The sequence below is a fragment of the Poecilia reticulata genome, chromosome 12, assembly GCF_904066995.2.
Source record: "Poecilia reticulata chromosome 12, P_reticulata-male-v2, whole genome shotgun sequence".
Lineage (NCBI taxonomy): Eukaryota > Metazoa > Chordata > Actinopteri > Cyprinodontiformes > Poeciliidae > Poecilia > Poecilia reticulata.
Genome location: NC_088841.1, coordinates 12,072,731 through 12,098,396, shown reverse-complemented (window position 1 = coordinate 12,098,396; position 25,666 = coordinate 12,072,731). Strand labels below are relative to the sequence as shown.

The 25,666-nt window shown below is 40.9% G+C and overlaps 1 protein-coding gene across 2 annotated transcripts; it reads right to left on the bottom strand.

The window, feature by feature from the left end:
- Positions 1-380: 380 nt before the first annotated feature.
- On the bottom strand, positions 381-25,666 carry zbtb7c (zinc finger and BTB domain containing 7C). 2 transcript variants are annotated; one of them, XM_008424479.3, is made up of 4 exons: positions 25,369-25,666; positions 3,604-4,324; positions 2,396-3,048; positions 381-2,039 (listed from the first exon to the last, which is right to left on the bottom strand). In XM_008424479.3, exons 2-4 carry the CDS (start codon positions 4,306-4,308, stop codon positions 1,418-1,420), a joined length of 1,980 nt encoding a protein of 659 aa, XP_008422701.2. In that variant the 5' UTR covers positions 4,309-4,324; positions 25,369-25,666; the 3' UTR covers positions 381-1,417. The 2 variants fall into 2 exon arrangements, with proteins under 2 accessions (XP_008422701.2, XP_008422702.2); XM_008424480.3 differs by lacking the exon at positions 25,369-25,666 and adding an exon at positions 11,037-12,345.

Sequence of the window (25,666 nt, the reverse complement as noted above, 5' to 3'; positions counted from 1 at the left end):
TTGAATCAAGTCTGAATCTTGATACTGTAAATAGCACTGAAGACACTGCCGATCAACCTACGAAGGAACTTTCTCTGTGGGCGTGAATACTGAATAGTGTAGTTTCGTTATTCAGAAAGCAGATAACAAAACACTGATCTTCAAAGAATAAACTAACTTTACTGCCTTGCTATGCTAATGATGGTATGGAAATAATTTGAAAGTTCTTGGAAGCCTTCATTGTTATGATACAAGCTGTCACACATAAACATGTGTATTAGCTTTTTAAGTTGAAATCAATTCTCTTGTCCCCGATCTTTATTCATATCCCAATGCAACCAAATTAAATTTGTCCACAGCTACTAAAATAATTCACCCAAAATAATACAAGCAGGCAACGGTGAAGGTCAACATTTAGTGTCTTTATAAAACAGATTTGCAAAATATAGCCAAGGCTCATTCATTTAAATACACATAAATAGCAAGAAAATACTTTCCCATTTCAGTTCAAATAATTCTTGCACTCATCAGTGCGCAAATCAGAGATGAACATTGCATGAAAAAAATTTGGGCCAAAGTTCCCGCTGAATTGTTGCACCAGAGCAAAAAAAAAAAAAAACACAAGCATACTCTTGTAGCTAAAGCGGCTGTAGATTAGGCAGAATTGTACAGCATCCAAAGATACACATATTTCTAAATATTAAAACAGAGTTGTATTCAAGTCAGATATCAAAGATCTCATCTTTGGATGAATTTCTCAGTCTGTAAAGAGCAATATACATATATAATCTGTTTTTTTTAATAATGATTATTTTACATCATCAGCCACATTACCGTAATTAACACCACCACGGCCAGAGGTTTTATGTACACTAGTGCAGATGAGGAGCTTAAATCAGAACAAGGCAGTGGAAGATAACCCATAAATATCCTTAAGTATCCTGATTTAGGCTTCAAGTGGTTTTATTTGTGATTTTCTTTTTTCTTTTCTTTTTTTTTAAGAAAAAAAATGGACAGATTAATTATTTAAGCTCTGGTCATTTCAACCATGTAAACACAATTATGAAAAACGACTTTCATTGATTCGAACTTAAATTTCCTGCTGTACATCCTTTTTTAGCAAAAATGCTTCGAATCTGTCAAATCTTGCTTTTTCTCGTTTTGTGGCAGAACTGTGTCGTGAGAAAACACCATTTTACAGGATTATCAAATGCTTTGGAGATATATGTAAACATTCATGGGTTTGAACAACTATTTCATAACTTAATTGGACCGTATGAAGAAGAAAAAAAAATACAGCTTTACCACTGCCACATCAGCAGGCTTCACAAAGTTAACTTTTTCCTTTTTATAAAAGGTGCTTTAGCTTCCTGGAGCAGAATAGACACAGAAATTAAAGAGATTTTCTTGTGCTTATTTTTACTCTACAGATTAGAGTTCATTTTGCCGACTCGGGGATGGGTGGAGCACGCTCCAGTCTCATGGTCCATGGGTCAGCGGTTGCAGCGTAAAATGGAGAGTGGGTAAGCATTTCTTCTCCAGCTAGGGCAAAGGCAAACACTCCCCTCTGCCTCAAAGCTCCAGCCTTCTGCTCCTCCGCGACTTGCCTTCCTTCTGCTTGCCGTTCCTCCCTGCTCTCCCTGACCGAGCCGTCTAAACTCTTAAACCCTAAACCTCTACCACTGAGGCCGAGGAGCTCCCCCAGTCCATGGTTCTTAACACCTTGGTACGCGGGACTCAGCCCGTTCTCCTCCACCTGACCGGCCGACACTGTGGGAGGGCACAGGAAGCCAGCGGCGGGGGCGGACCTCCAGGCTGACGGTTTCCTTCCTCGTCGGGGACGCGAGATGCGACAGCTCTGCCTCTTGATGTGTCGGTGGAGGTGGTCGGAGCGCGTGAAGCTCTTGTAGCAGTGCTCGCACTGGTAGGGACGGACACCAGTGTGGATGCGCAGGTGGTTCTTCAGGTCGTAGTTGTGGACAAACTTGGAGTTACAGTGAAGGCAGATGTAGGGACGCTCACCCGTGTGCTTCCGCATGTGGATCTTCAGTTTGTCCTGCCTGCAAAAGACAAGATGCACACATTATGAGGCTTGAAAAATAGTGACAAAAATGAGAGGGTGTTGTCCTTTGTAGTTTCTAGTGCTTAATGTCTGCTGTGACAAAATTATACCCTTGTCCTAGAATAGAAGCGGAAAATGCAAAAAGTAGGAGGGTGTAGTTAACAGAGATAACGCTGATAGAAAGAAAAATGAGTGGAGGGGTTTTCCACTTTGAACTCTTTGATATTTAGATGAGATGAATGTAGATTAACCTCAATCAGAAAAACGGCGTATTTTTCCGATAACCCAGCTGTTTCAAAAAAGCATTTAAAGCAGAACATGACTCTGTCTTCATGTGGTTTGTTGTTCACGTACCTTGTGAATCGCACCTCACAGATTGTGCACATGTAAGGTTTCTCCCCCGTATGCGTCCTCATGTGTCGCGGCAGTTTCCCGGCTCCTTGGATGACTTTATTGCAGATGGGACACTGCTGTGAGGCTTTGGGTTTCATCTTTCTCTCCTCCTCCAGCTGCCAGGGTGGAAACAGCGCCCCCAGGTGGGATGCTGAACTCAGGAAGCTCAGGTAAGACCTGATGTCTGCCTCGTCCTTGATGTGACTCTCTGACGACGCTGAGCCGGCATTGATGGTGCCTCCCAAACCCGAGCTGACAAATTCTTTCAGGAAGTCGCCTTGGAGCAGACTGGGAGGGACTTCCTCCTTTATTTCCTCCTTGATGATTTCTCTTTTCACAGCTAGATCGAGGGGCCTCGAAGGCTCGAGAAGCGAGGAAGTTGGGAAGGTGTGAGGCAAGCGTGTTTGTGGCGAGGACCCAGTGTGGGGATGCGCAGGGTTCAGGAGCTGCTGGGGGAAAGCTGGGAACTCTGCAGCCCACACAGAGGGGTAGAAGCCAGGCATGAGAGGAGAGAAGTTGGCCCTCCGGTCAAGTGCTGACATCCGGGGATAGAGCCCTTCCTGGAGAAGAGACTCAATGGAGAAATCCTTGAGGGCCCGACTCTCCATACTCTCCTTTAACACAAAAAGCGTCAACAGTAAATTTTTCTGTAACGTGACAAACCTGAACACATAAATAGCAAACAGGAGTGTAACAAGATCTTGGGATATTATAACCTCACAATATGTCTCGAAGAGGAGAGGTCTGCATTAGGAAGCCTACCGTGTCTTTTAGCGGGTGTCTATGTCTATTAATATAACTGTATCACATTATTAAGGCCACAAAATAAAAAAATAAAACATAAATGCTGTGCTTTCTATTTTTGAGTCTTGGAAAAAAGAAAGTAAGTAGTTCTTGTGTTGATGATTTAGCCAAATAATCTTTTTAGGCTAGTTACAAAATACTACCATAGCAAAATCAGTACTTTGGGAATTGATAAGAGAATGGCATAAAAGTTTGGGATTATGGCATAAATACTGCAGCTAACAAGCAATTAGCTGCTAACATGTGTGCTTTGAATCTTCCTATCAGGGCTAAACTGAGGGGATTGTTTTACGGTTATGTCTGTATAGATGTCTCATATTTTGAGTGGTACGTAGGATTGCACCCCTAGTAGCAAACAGACATACCTGTTTACCCCTGATGTTGTCTGGAGATTGTGACTGGGACAGTTGGTCCAACTGTCCTTGGTAAGTGGAGGTACTGGGAGGAGAAGAGTCCTCCGTCCCCAGAGGCGTCTGCTCGCCTCTGCTCTCCAACGACTGCAGAGATCTCTCACTGACGTTGTCCTCCTCCTCCTGCTCATCCTTCCTGGAGCCCATGTCTTCCTCCTCATCCTCTTCTTCCTCTTCTTCCTCATCTTCCTCCTCCTCCTCTTCATCCTCCTCTCCTTCGTCCTCCTTTCCTTCTCTGCCACCACCTCCATCTCCGCTGTCCATGATCTCTAGACATACGTTGATGATGCAGGGGATCTCGAGCATCTGTGCCGCTGTCAGGATCTCCTTGACGTTGGAGGCGGTCACTGTCAGGGTAGAGGTGTAGGCAAACTCCAGGATGGCTGTGAGGGACTCTGGAGCCACAAAGTCGATTTCGTACACGGCAGCGGTATGATGGGGGTCTCCGCCATCTGTGGTCGCAACGGTAAAGAGCTTCTTAAAATACTGGCTACAGGCAGCTAGAACGGAGCGGTGGGTGCGGTACTCCTGGTCACGGACGATGAGGACGACGTCGCAGAGCAGCCCGTCTCGCCGCTGCTCATTGAGGCTGCAGAGAACATCACTGCTGTGGTTTGGGAAAGGGATCCCAATCAGGTCATCCTCTCTGTGATGAACCATCCTCCTCCCTCTGTGTCTGTTGAAAAGAAAAAAGAAAAAAAAACGCAACAAAGTCAGACAAACTGAAACGTCTGAAAAGAGATGTTTGCTTAATTACATTGCATCTGAGTGATTTATGCACTTTGTAAGAAACTAAATCTGTTCTGATTTAAAGTTAAACAGTGGTGGTTTTCACATAAATGGTGAGCCCCTACACACTACATACACACTCACTCCACTGAGCAAACTTTTTCTTCTAAAAAACAAACCAAACTATTTACTCAATAATACATAAAACTGATGCAGAGGGATGATATTTGTTTTTTTTACAATATTTTTGATAAAACCTTTTTTTACACCATCAAGAGAATTTACAAGTTAATAATTTGACAAATCTGAGTTCTAAAGCGTCTGTAATCACTGCAGAATAACTCAGTCCGAGTTTGACCTGTTGATATATAATTATTGTCATTCTTTTCTCATGCTGTTGTGATCCTAGTGCCAAAGTCGGTATTGAAATGCCCGTTTTTCTATCAAGAACCTAGAACTACGCAGCTGACCAATCTGAATATTTAGGATTTTGAACCACAGATGTTCAATTGCAGGCCAAAAACACAGCAGGAATAGCCCTTTATTTTGGGGCCATGTCATAAGCTCTTAATCTTGTGTAAGACGGCGTGTACAGAAAAATATTCTTACATTGTACACACTACAGTGGAGGGCCCATTCTCATTAACTGGACATGAAAACACGCTTTTATTTATTTTTTTTGCTAAGTTGCGCCCACCCATGCTGGTTCTGTCCTGAGAAAAAAAAAAGCCAAATAACCCATGTCAAGAATCACCATTGTTACAGTGAAAATTATTTTTAGATAATTTGCTGTAACATATTTGATTTATCATGTTTTATTTTCCCGTTTCTTTTCGACTTCACTCTAAGCCAGACTTCCGCTACATATCAGCACCACAAAAGAAATTGATATGGCTGTAGAAAAAATATATTTAATGCTGAAGTTATTTTTCAGTCACTATAAATAATTTGCATTGCAAACAAAATCAGTGAGTCAACCATTTTGAAGTGGGGGTATATAAATAATTTGAATTGAACTGAATAATTTAAACCTCATCTGCGTAGCAAACTGTCACATATTAAACAGTGATTAATTTGAACATGCCTCATTTGATTTCCTGTTGGCATTTAATGATAAGTCTCGTTTCCTGTTCCTCTCTGCTGAAAGCTGCATCGTGAAACTTAATTTTCAGCGAGTTGCTTCAAAGATTTTGCAGTTGGCCCTTTAAATTTTAAAAAGGTCAAACTTTTTTTTTTTGTTTTAAGAGTGCTGTGGGTTGGACATGCTCGACCAACACCTGATGTGTTGGGTTTTTGCAAAGGACTTAATAAGCAATGATGATTAAAACTAATACTGTTCACGCACTGAGCCACAATCAAGCTTTATTCCTTCTCGCAGTGCTTGTTTGTGTGCCATCTGTGCAGTGCAGGCAACAAGTGGTAAATACAGCACGCCTCACTTTGAGCAAACATCACATTCTTGGGTAATATTTATTCTTGAAATGTGTTATTAAAAATCCTTGTGTGGCAACTGTGAGTTAGGGAAGCCCATCTTCTTCATGAAGCATAAAGCACACTTTTCAAAATCTTTTTTTATCTTTTTTCTTTTTTTTAGTTTGGATCTGAGAGGTGTGATACGTGCGTGGCGAGGTTTCTGCGATAATGTCCGTCCTTCTCGTCTTGTGCCTGGAAGATTTGAGCATGGAGCAAACCGATACTTTCATGTGAACAATGCAGTTTGTGACTGGGATGTGGTAAGAAGAGGGGGAGAGAGCAACAAAAGAGGTCAGATTGTTCTCTAGATACTGTATCCTGTCAAAAATGCTTACTTGCAATCAGTTCTACACTCCTTTGGCGGGGGCCTAATAGAGCTTTCTCTAAGCTGTGAGCCGTAAAACCTCTCCTCCCTCAGTTTGTTTTCCCGACGTTCCTGAGTTCCTACCTGTTGATTCACTGTGCTGTTGTTTATGCTCAGAGTGATAAAACTTCCTCTGGCAGAGCGCTCGCTCATTCACATCTATGAATAGAGCTCAAGCTTAGCCATCCACACTTTGGTGGTCACCGGAGGCATGTGTAGATAAACACTTTGAAGCAGCCCCGAACACCACAGCTGCATTGTTGACTGGCTCTAAACGGGCCAGTGCCGAAGCCACATAAATACACACATACACCAAAAAAAGTGCCTTTACTTTCTTCTCGGCGCAGCTCAGAATCACAATAGAGAAAAATACAAAAAAAAAAAAAAAAAAAAAAAAAGGAACAAAAACACAGAGAATCCCTAAGTTCACCTGCAGGTACGCAACTTGGATACCAATCTTACATGTAGTTTATTCTTGTCGATCTTGTTGCTTGGTAACTGAAGCCGAGTTCATGCCATTGATACTGTGTGGACATAATTAAAATGTCTGTGGAGGGGGCGGTGGTGCAGCGTATAGGGCTGCAGACCAGCTCTCCTGCCTCACAGTGCAAGGGAGAACAAAAATGACCAGACATATAGAGAGGAGGCAAGCAAGTAAAATTAAAATAGTACATGAAATATTATTTTGATCTTGTTCACATTCTGTATTCATTCTCATTATCTATGAAATTTGTAAAACAACTTTGTCACTATTTAGATCCGAAGGATAAATTATAAGTTTAATGTTTTTAGCTGATTTAATTCATGTGAATTTAGTCTGCAAAAAAACATTGAATCCAGTTGTTTGATCAACCCTGACCGCCTTAAAACTGGATTTATACATCACTGTACATCCCATGTTGATATCTTTCACTTTTTCACGACATTTTTGTTGCTCATCCAGAACTGTGTGAACAACAAAAAACGTAGTGCTGGGAAGACGATTCTTGTTGGAATTGTCTTTCCAATAAGATCTTGATGTGGGGCTTAGCTTATAAAGATGTGAGGATTTCGCAACCTCTGTACATCATTCACAGGCGAAACAGCTTAGCTAAAAGGTGGGAGAATCTCCAGTTAGAGATCAGATGGCCCTAAAAGTTCCCTAACAGGTTGCACAAACACAAGCCGAGGGGCCCCTCCCTGGAGCAGCCTGCCAAGGCAAACAATAGTGCAAAGCTTAGAACAACACGGGAGTGGATAAGAGGGAGAGAGAAAAAGAGTCAGGGACTGGGGAGGGCTCGGGCGCACTAGCCGTCATCCATTTCTTTTCTCGAACCATCCCACATCGCTCCTGGAACCGTGGGGCCACGTGCTGCTGTTGCCGTTTGCTCTCTCCATGCCCTGGCGAGCGCCACTCCCCTTCGTTCCCACTGTTTGCCTGCCACTAGATGCAGCGTTTGGCTCTCGGTGGCCGGCCCCCTAATTACAGTGTGGAGAGGATCTGAGGAGGATGTGCCACATAGGCAGGGAGGGGAGGAGGGCACAGCGTTCCCACCGCAAGGTCCTGGAGCGACATTTTCATCAAGCCAAACAGTCTTAACCCTTTACACACATACACACATGCACACGCTCACACGCACTTACACACCCCACCCACCCATCCAAGCAGCCAGGGTGGGGACGCCTTGAGAAAGGGCACTGGTAATTACTATGACTCAGAGTCCATTATTTCTTAAAGCAAAGTTAAGATCGTCAACAAAAAAACCTCAGTGGGTTCTCGTAAGCTTGTAACAAGTGTTCATTAAAGATGAGACTTTAAATTGATCAATAAAAACAACAAAAGTCTCATCTTTTACACCTCTGCCGGGATGAGCTTTTCCCAGAATGATAATCTCAAATAAGAAAACCCCACGATTTCACTGTATTTGCACAGATGTTTTAGGCAAAATACATAACATGTCAGTTAAAACAGACAAGTTCAACAAAAATCTACCGCTGCTAAATTACAGTAAGATTTGTATTATTGTACTTTAAAAAATTATAATTACATTTATTTATTTTGAGTTTGATATGTACCTAAACATCTAAATGTATTCGTATTTTTCAATTCCCTGTTGCTCATTCTACAGTATCACAGGTACAGTGAGATTTTATTAGCTGGTAATTAGTTGGGGTATCTGCCCGAGTAGCTAGCCTGCAGTCTGCTGCTTAACTGACTCATCTCTTATTTGTACTTGTAAAGCTGTTGTTTTCTAACGTTTATGGGTGGCACTCCTGAGCTTGAACACTGCGATTGTTAATCTTTTTTTTTTATTATTTTATTTTGCAAAGAGGCTGTTTTGTGGAGAAAAAGGTGTAGAAGCTGTTTTTTTGAGCCAGGAAACCAGCAATGCAAAGCAATAGGTGGGGGAGCGTCAGCACATCGGTACTTTATGCTTCATGCGGCCGGAAAAAGCTCAGATCATTCAAGCGCGCTTCTCTCTAACAGGACTTTAAGCCATAGCAGCGGCGTATGGGAAAATTTTGGTTTTGAAACCTAAATTTTGTGTTACAAGTTTATGCGCATGCCTAGTTCGCAGTAATTCTGTGTAAAGCTTTGTAGCAACAGATTTTTCAAAGTATCTGCTTCTAATAAAGGCTTTTCTGTGTCTTTCTCTGCAGCGGCCACGTCTCCGCTCATGCCTCACTTAGTCACCAACACTTTCAACTCAGCACTCCCACCTCAAATTATGTGTCACCTCTATTCACTGTTGTCTTTCTCCAAGAACTTCATCTGCTTTCCGGGCGCTGACCACCACCTTCTTCTCCTAATCTTCCTCCTCCTCCTCCTCTTCCTCCTCTTTCTGTCCATGCTGCAGCTGTATCATCATTATGCCCGGAGTGGAGTTGCTAACTCGTCCCCAGCCCTGACCGCTCAGGCCACAAATCAGCAGCTAATGTCCATCTTGAGCCCTCCTTGTCACAAGCAGACACTCATTTGGCCTGTTAGCTACAACAGCCAAAGCCCACTTTAGCCCTGTCAGGCCAGCGCGTACACTTGACCCACATGCTAAATCACCATCAGCCAGAATCCACCCGTCACCAACTGGCCATAGCAAACGCCTGCTAAACAGCTGTCACAGACGGACAATTGCCCAGCCAATAATTTGACAGAGACAATTCACCCCCTCATTAAAGAGAGGACACTCATTTAAGCCGTTGTGTAAGCCCAGTCCATTATCACCAGTAAACAGTGCACCTGTTGCTGCAGGACACCATTCACGCTCCAAGCTTCTTCTTTTTTTTTTCTTTTTTTTTTTTTTTAATGGGACAGTTTTTGAAACTTTTTCAGATACATGGGGATAATTTTCATGCTTAAGTGCTGTCAATTACAGCAGCGGAGTAAGGTTTATAATGGGATCTGTACTGTAATGAAGACATGTCAGAGACGAGGCGTAGTAAACTGGTGTAAAAGTTCACTAGTGGATCAATTTGAACAAAAATATAAGTTGCAGAAAGTACTTTGTATTGCTTACTTACAATTTCTTTTAAGAAATATAATAAATATATGTTGCTATAATTTTATTAATTGTACATTTTGAATGCTTATGTTGCCAATTGTCACTATACCATTTGTTCATAATATATATGTCTATATGTGTAGATATATATACATTTACACCTATGTATATTCACGTTTTTGCTTAACAAGTCACTGATTGTGATACATTTTGTGTTCAACTTTATTTCAGTGTATTTTTTGTGTATTTTACTGATATACATTGGATTCTAACCTTTGTCTGCAAAGTGTGTGTGTATATAAGTGTTTATATATATATATATATATATATATATATATATACATACATACACACACAACCTGTATGAGTCGTAAAGCATATATGAGCATTAATCTCTACTACAATACTACAAAGTTGGAGACGTATTGCTGAAAAACTGAAAGATATTTATGTAGTTGTAGTAGTTAAGCAAGCACAGCATTTTTCTGACACAGATCTGCTACTGTATATTTTTTTATCACACTTAATAAGCATGTTGAGTAGGTGTCTCTTTTTTATATACTTTCAATTTATGTCATTAACAGTGGTATCTGCTTAACTGTGATAAAAACAAACTTGAGTGAAACAAACAGCAGCAGGTAAAAAGCTTTAATCATGACACTTTTTTGTGTCATTGCTGCATTTTGTGACATGACGTAAGAAGGCGATGAGAAGGGGCGTGTAAACAGTAATTTGCAGCTTAAGTTTAAATCCATAACATGTTTTTATTTTGTCCGCACTCCCAAACACCTCCTTTAACTTTTACGAATCACCTGAGTATTTATTTTGGATTTCGCCGAGAGAACATCGCCTGAATATGGAAACTGAAATATGTAATTACACCAAACGACCCAAACACACACTTAAAACTTCACTGAAAACTGCTCTGTTTGCCACTTTGCAGATGTGTTATGATGCTAAATCTGCTCCGGTTATTTTCACTCCCTCTTTTTGTTTTTTTTCTTTTTTCTTTTTACAGCTCATGTATTTAAGCTGTAGCTTGAAAAAAAAACTGTGAATCATTGGGTCATTTTTATTGACCAGTTTCATGCCTTTCCAGAGTAAAGCAGAGCTTCAGCACTCATAAACATTGAGTAAGGCACATGTGCACGCTGTAACACAATGCACAAGTGTAAGCTTGTCCACCACCATGCTCATGTTGTAACTCCTTGACAAATTATTATAGACTTTTCCACACAATCACACACCTATGTGCATGGTGCACAAGTCTTGCTTACACATAAATTTACACATGTCTTGATACGCTCTCTGACATTCCACAGCTATCAGCAAGCATCACCCACCTTCTTTCACGATTCCCCTCACGTGTCTTTGTATTTCCAGACTACTAAGAGGCTCCGCTGCTCCTCACTTGACCTCTCAGCATCCCTCTCTTAAAACTGAATTGCAGCTGCCGCGCTTTCTTTCTTTTTTTTTTTGCCCAGCTGTCAAGCAGGTCAGTCCATTCAAAAGCTCCTCGCTCTGGGCACTGATGCCCATTCAGAAAAATAAAATAAAAATAAGAAGAGGGAAGAGAAAAAGGGGGGGAAAACAAAAAACAAACAAAAAAAGCACCTTAAGAAAAAAATATCCAGTGGTTGGAAACGGAGCAGTGCATGAACAGAGTGTGAGCATCGGGGTCTGAAAACGTGTGGAGTTTAGAGTCAGGCTCAACGGCTCAGAGTGTGTGCGCGCAGCTCATGTAGGACGAGAGCGAGGGAGTGAGAGGAAGGGAGGGAGGGCAGCAGCACTGCGCTGTGGAGATGTCGCACCACTAGTTTTTATAGCAGGGTGGGTAGCTGGAAGATAATAATACCCCATCCTCCTCCACAACACAAGTTTAAGCGCAGTGTGTAATAAGCCCGTGGCGCAGACACCCTCTGATTTAGGTCAGACAAAATGAATTTTTAGTTGTGTTAGAGTGGATTCTGCTGTAAAGGGACCGGGGCAAAGAAACTCGAAGGGGTTGTTTGGGGAGACCGAGGGAGGGTTAAAAAAAGCAGCGGAGAATGAGAGAGAAAAGTTGGACAGCGTCTCCGTGCACCTCTGTTGGCTTAGGGTGAAGAAACGACTGCATCTCGAAGCTGCTTGCTTTCATTTTTAACACCTGTTTTTACTTGCTCTTCAGCTGCTGCAAACTCTTAAAAGTGGAAGTTTTTGCTTTTTGTTATAAATCCGGCATTTAACAAGCGATTGACCCCTCTAGGCAAGCTTTAGTTCAAAAACAGGTGGCGAGGTGGTCACCAGACTCCATAAATACTTAGAACAGACTAATTACTGAAAAACATCACAATAAATCAGCCCACTCTGCCATGCTGCAACCTACACACACGGAGAGCGAGACTTCTATAAAACTGGCTGGTTCAGGGAGTTGTGTTAATTTGAAAGGAAATATTACTTAAAAAGCTGAGACTAAATCCGACCACAAACACAAAAACATACCACAGGCAAGAGTGCAGACGTGCATTGTTAAACCGTCAAATAAAACCCAAGGTTTCAAAACCCGGCTCGCAGACGACTGAGGGTTGGATTCCTGTTTTGAGTCAGAAAGCACAGAAACAGGCAGGCAGTTGCTGATCATGCCATCACCTCAGTTTGAGGAGCAGAGGAGGAAGTTACAGCAAAAAAGGTGAAGAAGAAAGTAATTGAGCTATGGGGTTTAGTTAAACATCAAAGATACACAATGCTGTGGACGAAGTATCAACGATCCCTGAATTTTTCCACCTTTTCAATGTATTTTAGTTGGATTTCATGTGATAGACTACTGCTAGGGGAAAGAAAAATAATACATAGTTGCAGCTTTCCACAATACAAGACTGAAACCTTTTGACTTTTAGAAAATGGATCAAGTTCAGTCAGACTGAATGGAGAAAATCTGTAAACATAACTTCTCAATTCTTGCCACTGATTCTCTGTTGGAGTAGGATTTGAACTTTGAGTCATTCTAATCAACAAATATGCTTTAATCTAATCAATCCATTTTAGGTCTTGCCAGGTTTTAGGATTGTTGTTCTGCTTATGGGTAAATTCCCTCCAGTCTCTCCTAGTTTTTCTTTCAGGATTCTCCTGTATATACAGGTCCTTCTCAAAAAATTTGCATATTGTGATAAAGTTCATTATTTTCCATAATGTAATGATAAAAATTAATCTGTCATATATTTTAGATTCATCGGACACCAACTGAAATATTTCAGGTCTTTTATTGTTTTAATACTGATGATTTTGGCATACAGCTCATGAAAACCCAAAATCCCTGTCTTAAATAATTTGCATATCATGTAAAGGTTCTCTGAACGAGCAATGAACCTGATCATCTGAATCAACAAAGTAACTCTAAACACCTGCAAAAGATTCCTGAGGCTTTTAAAAACTCCCAGCTTGGTTCATTACTCAAAACCAAAATCATGGGTAAGACTGCTGACCTGACTGCTGTCCAGAAGGCCATCACTGACACCCTCAAGCAAGAGGTGAGACACAGGAAGAAATTTCTGAACGAATAGGCTGTTTGCAGAGTGCTGTATCAAGGCACCTCAGTGGGAAATCTGTGGGAATGAAAAAGTGTGGCAGAAAACGCTGCACAACGAGAAGAGGTGACCAGACCTTGGGGGACCTGTGGAAGCAGTGGACTGAGTCTGGAGTAGAAACATCCAGAGCCACCATTCACAGGCGTGTGCAGGAAATGGGCTACAGGTGCTGCATTCCCCAGGTCAAGCCACTGTTGAACCAGAAACAGCAGCAGAAGCGCCTGACCTGGGCTACAGAGAAGCAGCACTGGACTGTTGCTTAGTGGTCCAAAGTACTTTTTTCGGATAAAAGCAAATTTTGCATGTCATTCGGAAATCAAGGTGCCAGAGTCTGGAGGAAGACTGGAGAGAAGGAAAGGCCAAAATGCCAGAAGTCCAGTGTCAAGTACCCACAGTCAGTGATGGTCTGGGGAGCCATGTCAGCTGCTGGTGTTGGTCCACTGTGTTTCATCAAGGGCAGGGTCAATGCAGCAGCTATCAGGAGGTTTTGGAGCACTTCATGCTTCCATCTGCTGAAAAGCTTTATGGAGATGAAGATTTCATTTTTCAGCACAACCTGGCACCTGCTCACAGTGCCAAAACCACTGGTATTACTGACCATGGTGTTACTGTTGGCCTGCCAACTCTCCTGACCTGAACCCCATAGAGAATCTGTGGGATATTGTGAAGAGAAAGTTGAGAGACGCAAGACCCAAAACTCTGGATGATCTTAAGGCCATCGAAGCATCCTGGGCTCCATAACACCTCAGCAGAGCCACAGGCTGATTGCCTCCATGCCACGCTGCATTGAAGGCTGCAAAAGGATTCCTGACCAAGTACTGAGTGCATAACAGAACATAATTATTTGAAGGTTGACTTTTTTGGTATTAAAACACATTTCTTTTATTGGTCGGATGAAATATGCTAATTTTTTGAGACAGGGATTTTGGGTTTTCATGAGCTGTATGCCAAAATCATCAGTATTAAAACAATAAAAGACCTGAAATATTTCAGTTGGTGTGCAATGAATCTAAAATATATTACAGTTTAGTTTTTATCATTACATTATGGAACATAATGAACTTTATCACAATATGCTAAGTTTTTGAGAAGGACCTGTTCCATCCTTTCTCATCAGGCTCTTGACCAGCTTTCCCATCCCAGTTGAAAAGAACAATGCCCAGAGCATTATTCTTTCACCACCATGTTTCACTATGGGGGTTGGTGTTATCAGGGTGATATGCAGCCTTGATTTTCTGCTACACACAGATACCATGACAAGAATTGATATTTTGATCTTAATCTTGGTGTATGTAATTTTTACCAAAAAAATTGTTTTTTTACGCATTTGTTAAAACTACCACCATGTCGTCACAGTATAACATGAGACTGATAATCTGTGAAAAGATCAAGTCCTACTGGCCAATTGTGACAGCTTCAACAAAAATGTAAAAACAATAAATATGTATATTTTTAACAAAGGTTACATACTGCAGCTGTATCTGTCTCCTATAGTTCTTTTGCATAAACTGAAGAATTTCACTAAAGGCCAGAGTTGTCGAGTTGATAACTAGCTGTGGATCTCTGCAGCTCCTCCAAAGTTACCATGAACTTGCTCTCATTGCACGGTCTGTCAGTTGTGCAATACTATTTCTATTTTAGGATGTTTCTTGTCCCTCATTATATTGTTTTTTTTTGTAATCTACAACTAGCCTTTCATGCCTTCAGAGAATAATTACAGTATTTATACTGAGATTAAATTACACACAGGTGAACCTCAGTGGCTGTTAAAGGCAGTTTGTCCTACCAGATTTGATTTAGGAATATCAGAGTAAAGGGGCCTAAATAAACCACCATATTTTATTGTCCATCTGCTTCACAATTAGGCACTATTTTATGTTTTTAGCCCCATAAACAGTTATTTTTGACTATTAAAAACTTCTGCTGTAGTTTGAGCTTTCATTGTGTCAATGTTTGTTTCTTATGGTGAGGAACTGGAGAGAAAGAAATGGGGCAAATGTTTCATAGTCAAGCCAAATCTTATGACAAAGCACATTCACACAATCTGAAGCAGTCATTGGGCTTTCCTGTGTGACATCATTAAACCGCACCCTGTGTAGTACTCCTCTTTTTTTCTTTTTACATTTTAGAGATACATGTAACACATCAAGCTAATGTAACCATCAGCATAAGCTAAAAAAAAGCCCAAACATTTCAAAGTAATGTCTCAGGATTTCCACTCAGAGAGGTAGAACACACTCTAAGCCATTGTTTTCTTTGTGGCTGCTGCATTTACAAATCTTCTAAAATACTTCAAACCATCCATACAGTATAACCAACAATCATTCTGTAAAAGCTGTCAGTTTCTGCCATAAACCTTGACTAGCCAAGCAGAAATCAGAATGAGTGTACATCAGGCTGCCATGCCCACTTCCCCCTACCGAGGAAAACATGGACCAAAGCAAACCACAGCCTGGGCCGATGGTGGTTTACACTGTTTTGTACAGGGTGAGAGTTGAGGGCAGCTCACATTGGCATCCAGTATATATAAACAGGGTTAGCCACAAACTGCTCGTAGGCCAGCCAGACAGCCAGAAAAATAAGAGTTTGGCATCCTATAAGGATGACTATCTGCTCTAAACAGAGCACAGCTACTGTGGCAGCTTACGAACTGCTACCTGTGAGGATGGCTATATCCCCAAATGTTTGTTTTGTTAGTTTTTTTTTTCATGGAAAACTGTCATAAAGAAAAAAAAAAACATGTGTCTACACCTAGTAGTGACAGACAGTAAAAAAAATATCTAAAAAGGCAAGACTCCTAATTTCTTATTTTTAAAATGTGAGTGAAATCTGAAGCGGTCATTGAAAAGAATGATTTTCTCCTTGTGTTCTCATCTGGTGCCGGCTTAGTACTCATTAATACACGAGTCTTCGTGTGATTAGAGTCACAAGACATGAGGACTCAAAGGGCTGACAGAGTAAGAGTCATCTGTTTTGTCTGTGTGTCTGACTGATTGAGTGGCCTCTCAGCGTACCTGTTTACCGCCACCTGCTGCTCCCAGCAGGACACACGTACCATGCCACCAGATTGGCGCTTTGGAGAAGGGATGGGGTGTGAAAGAAGCAGCTTAACATAAAGTCAGGGAGGCTCTGGTGCCATTCTCTGCTTGCTTTACTGTACTCTACTATAAAACGTCAAGATAAAAACATCTAGAACAGGAAGGGAACCTAAACGCAACTGAAAATGAGGCTCAGTATTTTGAAAAAACATTCACAACATCTTAACATTGTCAGGCCTGTAGATTGTCAATATCGACATGCCCCTTGTACCAGAATCCTGTAGATTTAGCCAAAATCCATATTTATATTTTCTTCTAGAGCTAATTCAGATGCATAACTACTTACCTTTGATACTTGCATATTAACTTAGTGAACTCTAAGATTAGATACATTGATATCTAATCTTATTTTTAGCAGTCCACTATGTCAAGCACTAACAGATTGTGCTTCCCACAACACTCTTCTGTGTGGAAGTTGTTACTTGGGGAAGAAAGCTAAAAGTTGCCAAAGTTTAGGGTCCCTGTGCTTTTAAAAATGAAATCAAGAGAGCACTAAAAAATGTAAGAAGCAACTGGTAAGCAAAAGGAGGGCAGTCTCTCCATTCAGTCTGCTGCAGCACAGATGTAGACTTTGAAAACGATGGTCATTTCACTCATTTGCCATTTTTGTAATGCACTTTCTGTCGTTTTGCATTTTGATTCCTTCTGGTACAAAAAGAACAGGACATGAATTTGTACTGTTTGCACTGTTTTATCCTTTTGAGCTTTGGTCCTATTGGAAGATGCATAAAATGGGTGGAAACCTTATAGTAAAAAATAAAGGTCCAAATTCCCCTGAAAATGGACATGAAAAGTTATGCTGTAGTAATTTGTAATGTTCTAAGTGTAAATAAAATGTTAAAGACGGTTCAAAATGTCAACACTAAATCAGTTATTTAGAGTTATTATAAATATGGCCACTCACACTTGAAGGAGAGGCAGACATTTTGTATCTGTTCTTTTGTCTTCTTATGTTGTAGCTATTAGAGAAACTGATGTAGGCCAAACCCTTTATCAGGAGGTCAAACACAGAGAACAGTTCATCTTTGGCTAACAGGTATCTTTACGGCATGGGATAAATGCAGCAAATTGCATAATTTTAAGAGGATCCATGTTTGTTGCTTCAGTTGATGATGGTTTTACTGCTGATTTATTTTTTTCTAATATTGTAACCAGTTAATGCATCACTTGAATTAAAATTTTTGGATTCCCTACTTTAGTGGACTAATGAGCTGATAAGAATTGAATTTCGCCCTGGAGATGGCAAAGTTTATAATGTGTATGCGTGATGTGTGTGAGTAATGAAGCGTGTACTCTGCAGACCTACGCGCTTAGATATCTGCACATACACCAATCTGACCAAAACAACACATTTGGTACTCTTGATTTCTAACCAGTTAATTTTGTAACTGGAATGATTATCAATAATTATTCTTCTGACATCAACTAAAGTAATTTGAATTTAACCGACGACATTTTTTTTTTTGTCATTTCGACCTTAAACCCCACTAAGATTTAGTCTTCATCCACTTTTTTTTTTTTTTTTGTAAATGTTTTGTATTTTGTGCAGGAGGATTTGCTCATCCTCACCATCAAGGTATTCTACTTTGTCTTAAAATAGATCAGACAAATTTCTGACATTACTGTACATTTTGTAAAGGTTTTAGTTGAACTAGTCCGTGCAGAGAAGCTGATGGGTGAAATCATGGTGGTGGGAGTAAAATATAGATGCGAAGTCAACAAAGAGATCAATGACAACTACCCTTTTTCCGCTGATGAATACTCAGTTTTCTCATTGCCCTTTATGAAACACACTCTTAATGTGAGTGCATTCTACCCTAACCTATTTAAAAAGAGGATATCAATTACTAAAACCCCCCTAGACAGGATGTTGATTGGTCTTTAAATGGAATCGAGCACCTACACACCTGGTAGACTGTTTCTCTTTTCATCACAATTCAGTGGGTTTACAAAGGAAGTCGAGTGGGACATCAAAGAAGTACATGTCACCCTTTCTGAAGCCATAAATGAACAATTTTTTTTTCTCTATTGCTAATGAGTAATTACTTTTACCAACAAGCTCCAGGGCAAGCTTCCTTTTGCCATTTCACACATCCAAATTATAAACAAATAATAATGCGCTAATATACTTAATCCCTGCAAATAATTTCATTTATCTTACTAGTTAGGTACTATTGGAATTATTGGTGAGCAAAATTTTACTGCAGTTACAGCTGCAAATCTTTTAGGAAATGTCTCTACGAGCTGCACACATATAGAGAGCTGCACACATATAGAGAGCTGCACACATATAGAGATTCTGATCAGCTTTCCTTTCCCTTATCACAACAAGCATGCACGTTGCTGCGGCTACCTTGTTTCATGATGAGAATGGTGCATTCAGTGATACTCGTGGTTAACTTTACACCCCACACAGCATTTTCATGACGGCAAAAAAAATAAATAAATAAATTCCAACCATCTCTGTGTTCTTTATGGATTGTTGCAGAAGCAAGCAGCAGATTAATGCCACCAAACCAACTCGTGACCTTTACCCTGGTGCTTCTGAGGCCAGGTGTGGTCGAGCGTGGGAGAGAGGCAGAAAAAGGAGGCAGCGAGTGGAGAAATATAGCATGATATAAACCCCCAACTCACCAGCTCTGCCTTCGAAAGTCCAAGGACAGAGAGTGATTCTCAGACGAATTGCAACTCGAACAAAAAGGGATTTGGGTAAACACACTGTCGTCTCAGTGAAGTCATTAGAACTAACCTCGGAGCATGCCATTCGGATGAGTGAGGTTAGGGTGTTTCCTTTCTGTTGACCTGTCTGTTTGTGCTTAACTTTCTCCTGTTGTGTCTCATTTTTCAAACACCCTAATCAGCTTTGGAAGCTTTGCCAAAAGGGAGGTAAACTACGCATCCTGCACATCGGGAACTGCGAGTACCAAGACAGGCAAAGTTACAGTGTTACACAGCTGGGGCTGCGTGAGTTCTTGTAAATCCATTGCTGTGAAGCTGAACAAGTTTCTTACAGTAAAAATAAATAAATTAAAAAAAAGACTATTAATAAAGTTTGAAGAGATTTTTTTTTCTTCCTGCTCCTAACAAATATGGAAATTTATTCAGAACTATTTATCCAAATCTCCGAACTGCAAACATAATGTTAGAGGAGTCAAACCTCTTTCTACCACTTCGAAGATTAAACTTTGCGATGCATTTCAGTTGTTGTGTTCAGCTGATTGGCCTGGTGTCAACATTTGTGTGTGTGCGCGGGTAAGTGTGTGCTGTGAGGGTCGTCAGGTGAATGAGGACAACTCCTTATGGTGATAACGAGAAGGAGGCCAGCCTTGGTGGGACAGCCTCTGTCTGCCCTCGGGTAGTGTGTGTGCGTGCGTCTGTGTATGCTTGTGTACGTGTGTGTGTGTCAGCAGGAGAGCCCTCGGGCACTCTGACACCTCCTAATTAAAACCAGTCAGGCTGCAGGGCAGGGGAGACAGATGCCTGTCATGAAAACACACTTTCACACACACACACACACACACACACTTTCACGAGGCAGCGGACCTCGTTCAACCACATGCACGCTTACAAACACACGACTGTGATGTGTAGGTCAGTTATTTTTGGATGCAAAGTCACTCGCGTCCCACCCACTCAGGTATTAAAACAGGTAACTAAATTGTTTCTGGCAAAGACGCAAAAAAAAGAAAAGTGGTCCAATTAATAAATCTGCTAATCTTCTGAGTCAAAGAAAATCATAAATGTTTTATTGGTCAATCAATTCAGCAGTCATCTTGAGGTTAAATCAACAAATTAAACCAATACTCTCACTTATTTGATTTCCATCTGAACCCTGTTGGATTATTTTTGGCATGTTCACCAATGACAATGCATCAAGCGGAAGTTTCACTCATACAAACCCTCGTATGCCATCATCATGACCCGTGGTGGCTTCCATGTTGACACTCGTGTCTCTCTCCCACAGCAGCGAATGAGACATAATTGTGCTGCATGTCTGCTACCTGCATGCTCTGTCACATTTTATCTTCGTTCCCACATGTACGAGCCGGAGCTGCAGGCGGCCACGTATAGTTCTTAGCAGGCTAACTGCTGTTTGTCTGGGGTGGGTGGGTGGATCAAGGCACGCTGCTCTCCCTTTTTCTCTCCCAGTGATTAGATAGCATAAGCAGGCCAGCTAGCCTAACCCACACACTCATGTCTCTAAAACTGCCATCCAGCCCTGCTTTCTCTCTCACTGCCTCTCACATACAGGTGGGTGGACCCACTTATTCAACCCAGATCTTGCTTTTACACATTATGAAATCGTGTCTTTTTTTCCCCTCTCTCTCTTTCTTTCTTGTTTGTCTCTCCTTAACCCTCTCATGCCGAATGACATTCGACTCCCGTGTTTCCTGCACGTCTTTGTGCGCTCTACAGCAGAGCTTTAATTTTCTAATTTACCAGATGATTATTTCGTCTGACTGCCAAGCTGAGAATTATGTCTCTTTGTACTTGTCTCCAGGTTGAAGCTAGGTGGGTTGCCAGTGGTGACAGGGCCCTATTTTGTATTATCTAGGTAACATTCAGGAAACACCCACAATTTGTATGTACAAATGCTTCATTTCTCTACCGCATTATGAATTGTGGCTGTCACTGACATTTCTGAAGTTGAAAACGAAAGGCTTGCGCATTTCTGAGATGACTTTGACCTCTTTAATGATCACAAAAACCACCGTAAGACACATTATGACTGATGTTATAATATAGATTCAAAGAAAATGGAAAAACTTGTCAGTTGTTAATGAGGTATACCTGATTTTTTTTTTTTTTTGTGAACTTTGTTTATTCAAGTGCAACAAATATTAAATAGAGTTTGTTTGTTTGATGGGGTTCAGTAAGTCATAAAGTTTGATGGGGTTCAGTAATTGCTGAAAGGAGACCTAAACACAAACATACTTATTTATGGTACATTGCAAACATAACCTTGAACTTGTTCAGGTTTTTCCACTTCACAACCACTTATTTTAATGGATGTATTGGATCAATTTATTTTACAAAGTGAAATAAAAATTCTTGCAGAGCCACATTTTGGTGCCATTCTGCAAACAGCTGCATGTCTTTTCCTGAATGTTTTCACAAGTTTTGAATTTTGAGAAGAAAAGTTCACCCGTGCATCTTTGTAAACTAGCTCAGGCTTAGTATGAAGCAAAGCCTCTGTGGAGAGTTTTCAAGTTTTCAAAGTTTTCAGGATTTTGCCTAATACTATCACCTGAGAACGTGAATGGACTACTCTAAGCCGTGAACACGCTTTCACAGTTGTAGCTCAAAGTTCAAACGGAGATCAGATGATCTCCGTTTCTGATCTTGGCATCATTTTCATTTCACTTTGCTTGGTCTAATGCATTGAAATTTGCATGTGCAACATAGAGAGATAAGAAGTCTCAGTGGGTGTGAATACTTTTTCAAGGCACTGGGGGAAAAAAAAAAAAAAAGCTGCGGGTGTAAAGAATGATGCAAGCTGTAAATGGAAGAAAGGTGGAGGATTTAAAAGAGGCGGAGAAAAAGCGGGAGTGTTGACCTCTGTGAGCGCGAGAGGCTGCCTCCCGTGGCTGCTTTGTCGTTAGAGCCAAGCGCTGTTTCGTGAGGAACGCAAAAAAAAAAAAAAGTACACAAATCCCACAGAAGGAGCTTTTTTGGCAAGGCTCTGGCCTCACACCCACGGCAGCCTCTTCAAGCCTCCTCCCATCCCCTATTCATCTGTGAGGGGCGGCTTACTCACCCAGCCCAACTCCACACAACAAAACCTGGACCTCGATCCTACGGAGGGGGGCGGACGAGCGCACACGCTCACAGACATGGCTGCCATTCCATTGCAGACATGCAAACACACAGACACTTGTTTCAAACTGAACATGCAAGAGCTTTTTTTTTTCTTTTTGTTTTTGTCTTTCAATCTGTATTAAGTGTATCTGGTTTTTGACAGCTGCCGCGATCAGATCTGTCATCGGAGGTCAGGATTAGATTGAGCATGCCGGTGTAAACGCTGTTACATGGACGTGCCCACACGCTGTCAGGTGGGAAGAAGGCGTGTGGACTCATTCACGCTCTTAGCATCACAATGAACGCGTTGGGAAAGATTTTTGCAGTCATGAAGCCACATCCTCATTCATTAAACATGCACAACCCTTTAAAGAACTGGTTATTGGTTGCAAAACACACAAAAACGTGAGCATTGCCTGTCTTTTACATTTTTTTTGTAAACATTTTTGTGTGCGTGCATAAAACAGGGTTTTAAAAAGGCATATGTTCCCTTACAATTCTCTATTGTCTCAATATTATTTTTTCAGATCATCCAAATGTAGATATCAGACATGAGTAGCTTCAAATGATGATTTATCTATTAAGGGGGAAAAAGCTATTTAAACAGAAAAGCTAATTGTCCCTTTAATCAGAATTGTTTTTAATTTAGCCACCTTCAAGGGTTTTCAAACATAAAAGGCCACTACATCCAGCTACTACATCCCAGTCAGACTTAAGTCAGAGCCTTGATTAACATCAAAACCTTCACTTTATTTGAATTTAAAGCAGTCCGAGGCAAAATTGTTGGTGTGCTATGGAACTTCTGCGAAAGACAAGTTTGCTTAAGTTTAAGGCAACAATGAGCAGACATTCTCCCTTAGGATTATCAGTCAGTGAGCAGAATTTATGGTTCCATCAGTTTTGTTGTGCCTATCCAGGTCCTAAATCCAGGTGGATCTGGATGCATAACTTCCAACAAGGTCTACTATTGCATCATTTCCCAAAGTATTATCCCAACACTCTTGGTGATCTTCTATATGTTTTCTGTCAAACATAATTCAGGCCTTAGTGCTCTTTTTGCTTGGCAGTCGTCTTATTCTTAATGTTGTTTAACAAAGATTGACTTCCACTGAGGTGATTGAGGCCTGCAGTGCTTTGGATGCATTACTGGGTTATTTTGTGACGTTGTAGATGAGTTGTCAATGTGCCTGGAGTGATTTTGGTTGGCCGATCACTCTCAGTGTACCATTCCATGTTTTCACACTGTGGTTAAAGTCCTAAAGCATTAGAAAAAAGTTTGTGGTCCTTTCCTGATAGAGGTCAGGAACTGTATCTCATCTGGTTTTTTTTTGTTTCTTTTAGATGGGGGTCATATTATCTTACTTTTCTCTCTCTTGTAACCTACTTCATGTTGTTGGACTTCATGTTTAAGGGACTTCTTGATTTTACACATCCGGTGGTAATTAGCTAGCGTAGCTAGTGAAGTTTAACAAAGCTTTCCAAAACTTTAGGAGTAACAAAAGTTAATTCACGGCTTTAAAGGCATAACTAATAAGTTTATTTCATGTTTTTTTTTTTTTTTTTACATTTGGCGTTATAAGGTTAAACCTTTCAGTTAAGGGTTTTTGTTTTTTTTGGCTCTCAGGTTAGACTCATGCGGTCGCTTCCTTCAAAGAGTCAGTACATTAAGAGCACAGCCTTAAACTGCACAGCGTTCCACAGGCGGGACTGTACAAACACGAATGAAATCTGCCTCTGGTGATGTTTGCTAAACACACCGACGTAAGAGAGGCCCTGCAACAAAAGACTCCAGAGGATCAGGTTCAATTCAGATAATCCTGGAGGGAGAAAGAGGCAGACAGAGGACTGTAGTAAAGGGTGTGTGCATGTGAAGAAAAGAGGTGTGGTGGAGTCTGTTTGTGTTTTTTTTTTTTTTCCCCATCTCACCCTCACTGCGACAGGAAGAGAGCTCTATAAGTTCTATTTGCTCCTTTTTTTTCCTTTAATGTATTTATGATGAACACTGATAAGGCTGACGGCACACATGTCTCTTTAGTATAAATGTATTTACATAAAAGTGCTTTTAATGATCAGAATTGCATGTTTTCATGCTGTTCTGCATTGCAACGCATTCAAAATCAAGTTTATCCTAAGATCTTTAATCTTTTTCTCTTTGTCTGTTTTCAAAAAAAAAAAAAAAGTGATGCAAATGTTAATGTGGTTCGCATGATGTGAAACTGCATTAAACCACAGTTGACTGTTTTTAGATCGGTGTTGGGAGCTGATTAAGCTTGTGAACAACATGCAGTTTGATTGCAAAAAGGTTCTGAGCATTGATTGAAGTGCGTTTCAGATGACTTGAAAAGTTAAATTAACCACTCGAGTCTAATTTACTCTCAACAGAATGATCAAACTCTCCGTTCAAACTTTCCGATCATTTTACAATAAATCAAACTCGGAGGTGCCTCTCTGCAACCCGCGGTCGAGCAGACGTGACATATAGTGCTATCACCCTTAAAGGTTAACAGTTATTCATGCTGTTTCATGGGGAATCACAGGAAGAGTGAAATAATTTTGACTTTCACACCTCTGCCCCCTCATCTGCTGCACAGAGTGCCTGATCTGAGGCGTAGATTAATGTAAACCGTAGGCGCATTTCATCTAACAGCATAAATAGAGTCCGCAAAGGACAGATGTTCCCCTCAGTGCGTCTTGTCGGCTGTTACAACCTTATCAGTGAGACACTCTTGTGCTGTGGCGCATAAGTCAGAATCAAGGCTGACAAGAATACGAAGCGTCATAAATCTTTCTGCTGTTTTACAAGCCGCTGAATTGATCAGTTGAAGCAAGAATGAAAAAAAACAAAAACAAAAAAAAATTGTTCTGGTTCCAGCCTTGTCATGCTTTCACTTGCTTCCTCTCAGAGAGGTTTTCACCGCTCGCACATCTGTCACAAAATATGCACTGGAAAGCATCTGGATTGCACCGCTGGACACACATTTTTTTTTTTTTTATCTTCTTTTTGTTTTCTTAACGAGAGACTTGAAGCCACTTGCAACACAAAATAGCAGCACAGACCAGGATAAAGTCAACCCTCGTTCTGACTTTTTTGAAACGGAAAGAAAATATAAGCCTCTCATTATATGCTTTTTTTTTAAAAGTACGTAGGAAATAGCTGTGTTACAGTGAAAACAAATGCAGAAAAGAAGAGAGTGAATCAGAAAGATGTCACTGACCTTTAAGGAAGGAAAGTTTTGATTTCAGTTCCTCTTTTGGTGCGCTCTCTCTCCCCGTCAGGAAACTCAACGCTGGCAGACTTGTGAAAGTGAGAGCGGCCGAGGTAGACACTTAAAAATTTGCTCCGAAGGTGTGTCGTTGATTTGAGGGGAGTGAAAAGGTACCGTTTTCACAGTTATCTAAGAAACACAACAAAACAAAACTGCTACACCCACCCCAGCCTGAGCCAACACCCCTCCCTCCTTCTAAACCAAAAGTATTTGGCAGCGCTCCCTTCAAGTCCACCTGTGCTTAGGG

Bases quoted from the DNA above. Each gene is read 5' to 3' on its own strand.
- zbtb7c (XM_008424479.3), bottom strand. From the start codon at position 4,308: ATGGTTCATCACAGAGAGGATGACCTGATTGGGATCCCTTTCCCAAAC. The intron at 3,049-3,603 runs GTATGTCTGTTT...TTTGTGTTAAAG, and splicing joins ACAACATCAGGGGTAAACAG to GAGAGTATGGAGAGTCGGGC. The intron at 2,040-2,395 runs GTACGTGAACAA...TGTCTTTTGCAG, and splicing joins TGTGAGGTGCGATTCACAAG to GCAGGACAAACTGAAGATCC.